At 38.2% G+C, this 10,807-nt stretch overlaps 2 protein-coding genes across 5 annotated transcripts in view; one reads left to right on the top strand and one right to left on the bottom strand.

Moving 5' to 3' along the window:
* Positions 1 to 1,037: 1,037 nt before the first annotated feature.
* LOC131318694 (uncharacterized) overlaps positions 1,038 to 10,807 on the bottom strand; it is a 30,017-nt gene continuing 20,247 nt past the window's right edge. For 2 of the 4 annotated variants that reach the window (XM_058348627.1, XM_058348629.1), the window contains exons 10-13: positions 8,251 to 8,595; positions 6,837 to 7,275; positions 4,586 to 4,682; positions 1,038 to 4,120 (exon numbers count right to left, since the gene is read on the bottom strand). In XM_058348627.1, coding sequence (XP_058204610.1) covers positions 3,916 to 4,120; positions 4,586 to 4,682; positions 6,837 to 7,275; positions 8,251 to 8,595 — 1,086 coding nt within the window. In that variant the 3' untranslated portion in view covers positions 1,038 to 3,915. Of the gene's footprint in view, positions 4,121 to 4,585; positions 4,683 to 6,836; positions 7,276 to 8,250; positions 8,596 to 10,221; positions 10,525 to 10,807 lie in introns of those variants that run through there. The other 2 variants (XM_058348630.1, XM_058348631.1) reach the window with 2 other exon arrangements.
* On the top strand, positions 1,117 to 2,140 carry LOC131318695 (GCN5-related N-acetyltransferase 8-like). The gene has a single exon (XM_058348632.1). The coding sequence runs from the start codon at positions 1,117 to 1,119 to the stop codon at positions 1,825 to 1,827; it is 711 nt and encodes a 236-aa protein (XP_058204615.1). The 3' UTR covers positions 1,828 to 2,140.

The raw sequence follows: 10,807 nt of genomic DNA, 5'->3' as shown, positions 1-10,807 counted from the left end.
CAGCTACACAATTCGTGGTCTTAATTGTCACAACTTGTCTAAAATTCAAAATAAATCATTGGTTGATTTTCTGTATGTTTAGATTCAATGTGACGTGGCGCAATGGAGAGAGGTCGGTTGTCCGTGGATCTTTCTTAATGTCTGCAATAGATGTTTTAACTTGCAAAATCCAATTTGGCTTCTCTCTCTGTATTGTTCGTCAAATTAAATGCTAGTACTAGTATTTTTTTGTTGTTGGTTAGAGATAAAGTAATACTCCTCGTACGTGAACCAAGAGCAATTTGGCCTAACGGCACCAAGAGTTCACTTAGTTGGCCTTCCTACTCTGACAAATGCCTCCTGTCTCTTCTCTGAAATTTACAACAAACTAGTGGAGGCAGGATTTGAACCTACGTAAAAAAAAAAAAAAACACTTCAACAGATCCACTATTTTTGCTTATGCTAGTGTCCCCAGAAATTCGATTTTTTGCAATATGGGATTGAATGCTATAATACTTATTTGTATTTTGCTTTTTATTATTGGTGCTGTTGGGAAATTTGTAGAGATAGAAAATTTAGGTGCCATGACTATAAGTCCTGTTCCGCTTTTACTTCTTACAAAATAAGTGTTTATTTATAATTTTCAAACTTAAGAATAGTAGACTTACTGAAATAAAAAAATACACAACATGGATCTTATATGACAGATATATCAAACCCTACGGAAAAAATTAATTATTTTTGTAAGTCCATTATTTTTAAATTTGAAAATAAATTTTTATTTTTTAAATACCTATTTGAGAAAACGAAACAGATCGGGTTAGGAGTTTATTTTGATAAATGCTCGTTAGAAATTATCCATCCCCTTTTGTCAAAGAGAGATTATACGGGGGGGAGGGAGCTTTCTAGTTGTACACCAATTTGACTAAAGTAGGAGCAATTCAATTTGAGTAGATTTGAGGATTCACAAACTAGAGAAGAGAAATACTCCAAAAGAAACAAGAGAAGCCACCCACGATCACAATATATAAGCGTGCTTGTGCTATCAACATATACTCATACTCACTCTCTCTCTGCAACGCATACTCATCCTCTCTCTCTCTCTCTCTCTCTCTCTCTCTCTCTCTCTCTGCAAAAATGGCAGCCGCAGCGCCACCGCCTCCACCGTCCCCAGCCCCCACACTACCCCCACAAAACAACCCAATTGGCCACCCGCTTTTCGCCCGAATCCGCCTCGCCACCAGATCCGACGTCCCCCACATCCACAAGCTCATCCACCAAATGGCCGTCTTCGAGCGCCTCACCCACCTCTTCTCCGCCACCGAATCCTCTCTCTCCTCCACCCTCTTCGATAATAACCCCTCTCCTCCCTTCCACTCGTTCACCGTCCTCCTCCTCGAAACCTCCCCCACTCCCTTCCCCCAAACCCACTACTCAACTTCCTTCACACCCATCACCAAATCCTTCACCTTCGACGTCCCCATCGCCGACCCGGAACCAGACCTTTTCAAATCGGCCGAAAACAACGGCGCCGTCGTGGCCGGGTTCGTTCTATTCTTCCCGAACTACTCGACTTTCCTGGCGAAACCCGGTTTCTACATCGAGGACTTGTTCGTGAGGGAGTGTTACAGGAGGAGAGGGTTGGGGAAGATGCTGCTGTCGGCCGTGGCGGCGCTGGCGGCGAAGATAGGGTACGGGAGGGTGGAATGGGTGGTACTCGATTGGAATGTGAATGCGATTCGGTTTTACGAGGAGATGGGTGCTCAGGTATTGCAAGAGTGGAGGATTTGCAGGTTGACTGGTGAGAATCTCCAGGCTTATGCTCGTATGCCTGATTACAACAATTAGGGTTTGTTTGTGTTGGCCTCTGGAGTAATTTTTTTTTTTTTTCCGATTTATTTCTTCTTCTTCTTTTTTTTATTTTTTATTTATTATAGTTTATGAGGGAGGGAGACGGAGAATTTATTAGGGTTGTAGCAGTGGTGGTGGGGATTTAGGGTTGGGATTTTGGTGAATGTGTGATGGGTTTTGATTCTAATTTCTCATTTGCTCTTACATTTTCATTTCATGGAGTACTTAATAACGAAGTGAAGTGGTGTTAATGTTTTTTTGGGGGATAAAAATAATGAAGTGTTGTTAATGTTTTTTTGGGGGATAAAAATAATGAAGTGTTGTTACCCCTACTACCTTCGGTGAAAACTACAAACTCGATGATAGAGGTTAATTTACTTTTTGATACATGGAATGGAATGGAATGGAATGGATGATGCATTTTCCGGTTTTTACTTAATTGATGATTGGAAGATTTGGTCTGCTTTTGTATTTTGAATTTGAGAAATCAGGTTAGTTTGCTTCTTGTCTAGACGGTGTATATAAAGTCTACAAAACCCGGATTCCGATAAAGGTCATCCACCCTAGGGTTAGCTTAGTTTAACGTAATATTATTATTAATATTATTATTATTATTATTATTATTATAGAGGAATGTAGGAGTATATTTTAGTGCAGCGACATGGAGTTCAAATATCTGCAAACTTGTTTTTCTCTAGAATTCTTTGGTATGAACAAACATCTAAGGGGGGGAAAAAAAGGAGTGAAAACTCAGAAAAGACAGGTCTGGAATCATCTCCAGACTTCCTCCATGATTCCAGACTTCTCTCTGGAACAGAACCATGTCAGTATAACATTCGAATTAGAATTGGAATTAAGAATAACTAGTGTAATTTGTGTAAGGGCCCGGTTCAGTTTTGAAAAAAAGAAACTTTTAAAAAAATAAGGTAATTTCAAACTTAAAAATTATGTGTTTATGTAAATAATTTTTCTACCAATATGGATCTTATTTGATAAATCTCATTGAGATCTTTTAAACGGTGAAAAAAATAAAAAAAAATTATTTTTTTATTTTCATTATATTTTAGTTTGAAATTACCTTCTTCTTTTTTAAATAAGATTTAAAAAAAAATGGAACGGGGCCTTAAATGTGTTTCTGGGGTTCTCATCCGAGCCAAGACTTGGTAGGCGTTTGATATGGTGGCCCTGTAAAGACTGTCGATTGTCGATTACAAATAAAAATTGGGAATTGGTTTTAAATTTTAAGATTCGCAATGAACCACACCTGGCATATGATAGATTGATAGCAATTCATAAAAAACTACTAACTACTCCCTCTGTCTCTGTTTTATGAAAGTCTCTTTTATGGTCTACTATTTTATTTTGTCCATTTTGAAAAAATAATGAGTAAAAATTTGGAACTTATTAAATTCTAAAGAATCCCATAAAAAAAGTGTAATAATGATGCAAGGACAATTATGAAAACTAATAATTTTTAAAGTGAAACGTAGATATCTCAAAAAAAATCGGAATTTATTGAAAAAAGTTTACTACCGTAGTCTACAGCCACTTAGCTAAACGAGCCCGTTAGTGCAGTGAAACAGATGCAGATGATGTCAAAGAAACTTTCATTGTGAGTCATCCCAAATTCTAATTGATCTTTAGAACAATTTATAGGAAGAAGCACACATGTAGAGTGTTATAAAAATCACCAAGCACCATCTTCCGATCAGGAATCCTGTCATCGTCCATTAACATCTGCAAACGAAGAAAGCAGAGCTTTGGAGCGCTCTACAAAGTCGTATGTTGTACAACATAAGTGCCCGATTTCAGTTTCTCTTGAATCACTTTTTGCCATCGGTTGCAATGCAACGAAGCACAAGCCATTTCAGGTTGGAGTTTCGGGTTTGATAAAGATCATCCGTCTGCCGTGTCCATTTTCAATTGTGCCACCTAAATCGCTCAGTATTCATTACCTTCTGTGCAACAGATCTCAGATTCAAGAACAGAACAATCAACCCTGGTGCACACGCAAAAGGTAGGAGGAATAATACAAACTATCCTACCAGAGATTGCAAATATCATTGAACCGAATCACCAAAAGCATCATTGGCTTTCTAAAATACTTCTTTCCCAATTGAATAAACCACAGTTTTCTAAATCTTGATGTGATAGGAACTGAGAATGTAGCGACTTCTTTCCAATAACATTAGAAATTATCACTAAAAGAGATTGGCAAGCATGAAGTTCATCCATCGTCTCTGAATCAGTAGATTTGGACGAGAGATCCTTCCATGGCTGGCAAAATGACCTGTAAAAAACAAGGCATTTAACAACATTAGTTTTAGACAGGTATGCTGTGTGTACATTTCATATACAATCCGACATGGCACACTAGCTAATAGCAACAAGCCACAAATTCAGGAGCACGAACTCCTTGGTCCAAAACCAGGCGAGAGTACCATAGATTTTTCATCAGTGGCTAAAAAACTTTCCGGTTGGCATGGAACTTAAATTGATACTGAAACGCTTTCACTTTTACGATCAATAAGTACAATGGCATTTACTACCAAATTTCAGTCCAAACGAGTTTACTCCTGGCAGAAACTTTCAGCAATTTACTATCACATTAAAAGTAGTGAAAAGTGACAACCAAAGCATGATTCAAGCCAATTAATCTTCCAATCAAATTTTCCTATCTCAACAATATAGAAAAGCAAGGGAATCATATGCTACTAGTCCCCTTTCCTTATTGTTTGCAAGGAAAACATCTTACCATCTCCAAGAAGGATTAGCTTCAACGGGGCAACGAACTCTCAACCAAAGTGATGCCACAGTATTCTCATTACCAAGTAAGTCGTTCATTTCCGACCCTACAAGAGATAGAAACAAAACCGATACATTGGCAACAAATAGATAAAGTCGGAAAGTTTACCTACCAATCAACTTCAGATCAGCATTTACAACAATCACATGAAAATCGAAAGAAAGGTAACACCCAGCGTTTACAATGTATCGGTTTACAACAATCAATTGCTGCGAAGGTTGCGAAGAAGGTTGTGCAAAACTAATGCCAATTTCAATTCTAACTACAGTCATGAAGCATGGCACATCTCAGCAACTTTCACCAGATCCACATACCATGTTAACTTTGTTAGAACACTAAAACTCGACCACTCTGAAAAGATAACACCTTTTTTTGGAAAAATGAGTAGTAAAAGTTTTGAAACTGAACTACTATTTTTCTGACATCACGTGGGTGGGTTTTTCAGAAAAAGTATATACATTGCATGACAATAGAATCCTAAAATAAAAAATTGGTCTTAGGTCCATTATGTGAATTTCATAAGCCCAAAAGTCCACCTATTAGTTTTGTAAGAAGTCAAGTTCATTTTAAAAAATTCTTAGTAGGCCCAGTCTACTCCCTAGGGCAGGGTACCCTAGGATTTAAGCACTTTCATAGGGTTTTAGGGTGCACTTTCCTATTATAGGATAGGGTACCCTAGGGTTTAGACACTTTCATAGGGTTTTAGGGTGTACTTTCCTATTATAGGGTTTTAGTGGTTTAGGCACTTTCATAGGGTTTAGGGTTTTAGGCACTTTCATATAGTACCCTAGGGTTTAGGTTACGCGTGTGGACTTGTGGGCTTATGAAATCTCTATAGTGGACCTATCACCAAATCTAGTCATCTCTTTATCATAGACATGCTCATAGACAATCCACAGAAAATTTATTCTTAGACACTTCATTGCGTGATCAAATATCCCCTACGCAATAATGGAACATAGCACAATCAACATCCATACTTTATTCACATAATGTATCCATAAGTATACGAAACAAACCCCAGTCCTATGCAATTGGATCCAGGTACTTGATCACTATTATGCACTATGTTTTATGTACACCGTCCGGATATGGTAAATGACTTGTTGTTCTTAACCTCCCTCTTGTTGTGGCCTGTTGGACCAACTAAGTTCTACTTGTGCAGTATATGAAAACAAACAAGTCAATGACACACAATCTAACCCATCTAATTTTTCCTTCTTCAACTTCACATTTTACCTCCTCCAAGCTGCCGCAAATCCTTATCCAATTATATATACTCCCCTTCAAATTCATTATTCCATTTGAGAACACGTCTGTCAGAAGCCAAGCATTTGTCAATGTGAAGTCACTGAAGTGACTTATCTTGACAGCAATCACAAAAATACAACACCAGAAACACACCTACAGTTAATGACCTGTTGGTCAAGAGTTGACCTTGAGATACTTCAGTGAAAGGCCGAGGTTTCAAAACACATGGGTGAACTTTATTCCACTTTATCTATACCCCCCATCATTTGTACAAGTAAATCACATATTTCGGGAGGGCCAAGCCCAAACCTGTTGTAGACAAAGGTTCTCAACTTTATCTATACTCCCACCATTTCTAGGAGTAAATCACATATTTTAGTAAGGCCAAGCCCAAACCTAAAAGATAAGGGATCAACTGGAAGTCTAGAATTACTAATTCTGAGTAAATCATTAGACTACCAACGTCCTTGTCATGCATATCCTTAATCACTTAAAAAAGACATTCCGTATGTTCTAACTTTAGAATCCCTATACGAGGATTTTCCTTTTTCCCTTTTCCTTCAGTTGATGGATGGGTGCTGCAGGTATGCCATCTTAAAATCAGATATGTAACACTAATAACAGTTTTCTAATGGTGAAAATTTACTGCATAAACAGTTGCCACAATACCTAAAATAAAAAATTCCAAATCGTCCAACAGATGGGTAATGCGATCTACTTCTAACTATTACCCACCCCCAACTTATCAAGATTCCACATCCAGGGAATGCAATGCTTTTGAGATTGGTATAAGAGCCCTTATTACAGCTTAATTTTAAGACCATGAGCCTTGAAACTAGGCCATAAGCTAAAGGTTTTCAAATTCAATTCGCAAAACCAACTCTATGTTCAGCCTCAAACAGTGGGAAAACAAATGATTGGATTAGTGACCATATAAGTAATAACCAACCTGCTAAATGTAAGAGATCAGATCGAAGGAGCAGAGAGAGTGCAGATACGACTGAAGGAAGCAATCTGCAGTCCATGCCAAGAAGCTGTTGGAGGCCAAATATACTAGCCGCTAGCATCTCTTCACAGCCAAAGCCACACTTATTTTCTCCACATCCATTCTTATTGAGTTTCAGTAAAGACTGCAGTGTTTCCAGGTTTGACTTTTCAGGAGCAAAATTTAGCTCCAAGTCAACAGATCTCAAAGAAAGCCTTCCAAGGATCACAGATGCAGTTAGCCAACGCAGAAGTTTTGATATTAAAGAATCTTCAGATTGCTCTGTCTCCAACAAAATTGCAGAATCGCAATAAGCATCTCTGGGCTGAAGCGCTTTTGCAGAGCTAGACTGTAAAGCAGTTGAAGTTGCCCACCTTACAAACATAAGCAGCTTATCTCCCTCCTGTTAATCAGATGAGAAATAGCTCATTCACTTCCAAAGAATAGAATAATCAGCAATCTAAGCCTCAATTGACACAAACCCTTAAGAGAACTACTAAATTATAGGTGTATCAAGTACTAATATATTTCACCTTTATATGGAACAGGATTTTAAGTTGCGGTCTTCTCTGGCCTAACGGTTACTCACGCCTAACAATTATGGAGAGTATTGGCCAATGTGTCTTGACCTCGTGGGAATTTGAGACCAAACTAGCAATTTTTCTCTCAAGTGCTAGCAAATTCCATAAATCTCATTGATAGAAGTTATTTTCCACAAAACACATGTTTGAGTTGGTTTTCAAATACTTACCAAATTTTTAATTAAAATTCAGCACTTACTGCATCACTAGTTCAGTTATACTCTCTATTTTACCATAATATAGATGACATTTGGGGCACACTATGCCAATCAAGCCAAATAAGCTCAAAACCATCTCTATGTACATCGCAAACCCTCCATTTGGCTACCGAAAGCTTTTTATCATACATGAGCATGTGGATGCACCTAAGAATCAATATCTACGGAAGTCACCAACCGATACAGTGAACAACTATCAAATAATTGTATCAGTTTGTACCAGAAAAATGAAAGGACTACTTATAAAATGCAGAGAAGAAAGATAAAAGGAAGGTTGAATTTTCTACATTTTCTAAATAAAAATCAAGCCGACCCCAAGCGATTGGGACATAAGGCTCGGTTTGGTTTGGTTTAGTTTGGTTCTAATTAAAAATCAACATATGTGTCCCTGAAAGACAAAAATGTGTGCAAAGAACTTGAAACTACATAATTAGCCATTCAGATTTGCAGTCACAATATACAGAGTCAAATGCACGACAATCAAGCATGCTTCCGCACACCCAGATCAATGGGTGTGTAAATACGGCGCGCGCTCACAGAGAGAGAGAGAGAGAGAGAGAGAGAGAGAGAGAGAGGTACCATGCATAATATGGCCCCTGGAGGAGTGCTCATAAGTATAGCTTCCAGTCCTAATTCGGCACAAGGACTATAATTTCCATCACGGCATACATCAACAACTTTGTATATCTGATACAAACCCTCAACAGACAGGGTAAAATGTGGCTGATAAACTTTTCGTTCTTGAGATATCTTCAAGGTTAACGTAAGTATCTCCAGAACTGAAGTAACAAGATGAACTTTTTCTATCAGATTGCCACCAACTAAGAGTTTGTATAAATGAGTTGAAAGTTCAGAGAGCTGCTCCAGGGCGAACTGCTGCAACCACTCAATTACGTTTTGGGTAGAAATGACATCATTGACCACCTAAATAGAAATAGGAGTTAGGAGTAGGAAGTTTCTGCATTTAGCAACAATCTGTCAAAAATGAGACACTACACAAATTTTCTGCTGTTAACATCATTCACCTTGATCACCCTTCAAGAGTTAATAAGAGCTAGGATATCACTTCCAGATTTGAATAACACACTAGTGGAGATCCAATAAATCCGGGAATTCCTAAATCCCCACGAATGGAATATGACAGAGCAAGGAGAGCTTAAACACAGCATTATTATAGGAGGCACTACTACTATTATGGCCCTCTAAAGATTTGTTTATGTATAACAAGAACCTCCATATATGAGAAGAGCATTACATATAGAAAAAGAAGAAGATTATCAGACCATTCCCAACATTAGAAAGCACCAGCTTCGGACATAAATACTGATTGAACTCTATCTCTCGTGGAAACCCTAATCTGAAAAGCTACCCACTGATTGAAGGACCCTCTGGAAACATCTATGTTTTACACAGATAACAGTGTGAGTATCAGGTGCGGGGGTATATCTAAGGGTCGGAAACCTAAAGTTTAAAACTTGAGGATACGTGGATATGGATCTAGATTTGCTTCAAGCATTAGATCATATCCAATATCTAGATATGGATCTAGATATAGATCAAGCATCTAATGCTTGAAGCAACAAGAGAAAGAAAGCCGTATGTATAGCGTGATGAACTCATCAGACAAGAGCTAACTTCCAGACTCCCCTTTCCTAATATAAGACCCAGTCCAAGAAGAGCTAATCGAGAAGGCAACGAGGATCGGAAGCTATGAAGCACCGACACCTCTAGAGGTCGATGAATCGCATTGTCAGGACACGGGGACACGGCGGGACACCTCGGAGATACGTACTGGACACGCCACGTGGCATGTCCCATATTTTAATATTAAATTTTGAGAGGGACATGGCTGGGGACACGGCGGGACATCGATGGGGACACTACGGGGACATCGATGGTGACACAAGCAGGGGCCAAACTATAATTTTTTTTAAAATTTTGGGGGCCAAACTGCAATTTTTGAAAAAATTGGAGGTCAAACTGTAATTTTTTTTAAAAAAATTTGGGGCCAAATTATAATTTTTTTTAAATTTCTGGGTGTTAAACTATAATTATTTAAATAAATAAATAAATATACACATGGCGTGTCCCCCACCGTGTCCGTGCCCCATTTTTTTAGAATTCTAGTGTCCCGGTGTCGGTTTCGGTGTCCGTGTCCGTGCATCATAGATCGGAAGTCTTTCAAGACAGAACGGAATTAGTAGATAGATTGGACTGAGGGCAGAGACTTATTTAGCACATTCTCATTTATTGCACTAAATAAAGATATTGCACCACGGATTGACCAGTTATAGGTAAAGGAAGGACAGGTAAGAATGGAATGATATTTTTTTATAATTAAGTTTTTATATTTTCAAATTTAATATGTAAAATAATAGATAATTTATGCAAACTAAGTATATTGATTCTTTGTTTTGAGATAAAATGATAATAAAGGCCCATAAAGAATTATGGAATCTATTTTAATTGCCCAAAAGTAAAAGCCCAGTAGTAGCCCAACAAGAATAAATAGGTCCATACTGTCCATTATACAATTTACATACCCAATTCGCAGCCCAAAAGAATAAAATAAACCCTAATTGTAAAAGGAAAAAAATAAGTGGCCGTTCTTCTTCACTTTGTAACATCGACGATCATTGAACGTCTTCCATGCTTCCACGAAGTGACATTTTTCCTGCCAAACCAGGTACCACTCTTTCCTCTTCCTTTCTTCTTCTTCTCCCTCTTGTTCTCTTCTTCTTTTTCTCCTTCTTTGGTGAACCAGACCTGTACAAACAGCCGTGTCTGGATTTTTTTGGCCGGATCTAGTATGAATTCCGCACCCACGTGTCAACACGGGTTCCTTGCCCAAAACTGGGGATCCGTGTATCATAATGAAACACTATAAGCCAAAACAAAGCGACTTGTGCTAGTCTACAATGATTCTCACTTTTTGACAAGTGCTAATCTACAAGCATTCCTAATTAATAGGAAGGATGAGATAATCAACACTACTAACCAAACCAACACTCAATGGATCTATATTACACGGACTCGGGAACGAGTATCGGATATGGGTACATGTCTAAGACTCCAAGCGTCTGCTTCATCCAATTATCTTCTCAAGGACTCGGGAATATGCAAACATATTCCATTA

Source organism: Rhododendron vialii, chromosome 3a, assembly GCF_030253575.1.
Source record: "Rhododendron vialii isolate Sample 1 chromosome 3a, ASM3025357v1".
Classification (NCBI taxonomy): Eukaryota; Viridiplantae; Streptophyta; class Magnoliopsida; order Ericales; family Ericaceae; genus Rhododendron; species Rhododendron vialii.
The sequence above is the reverse complement of the archived record's forward strand: the minus strand, read 5'-3'. Positions and strand labels throughout refer to the sequence as shown.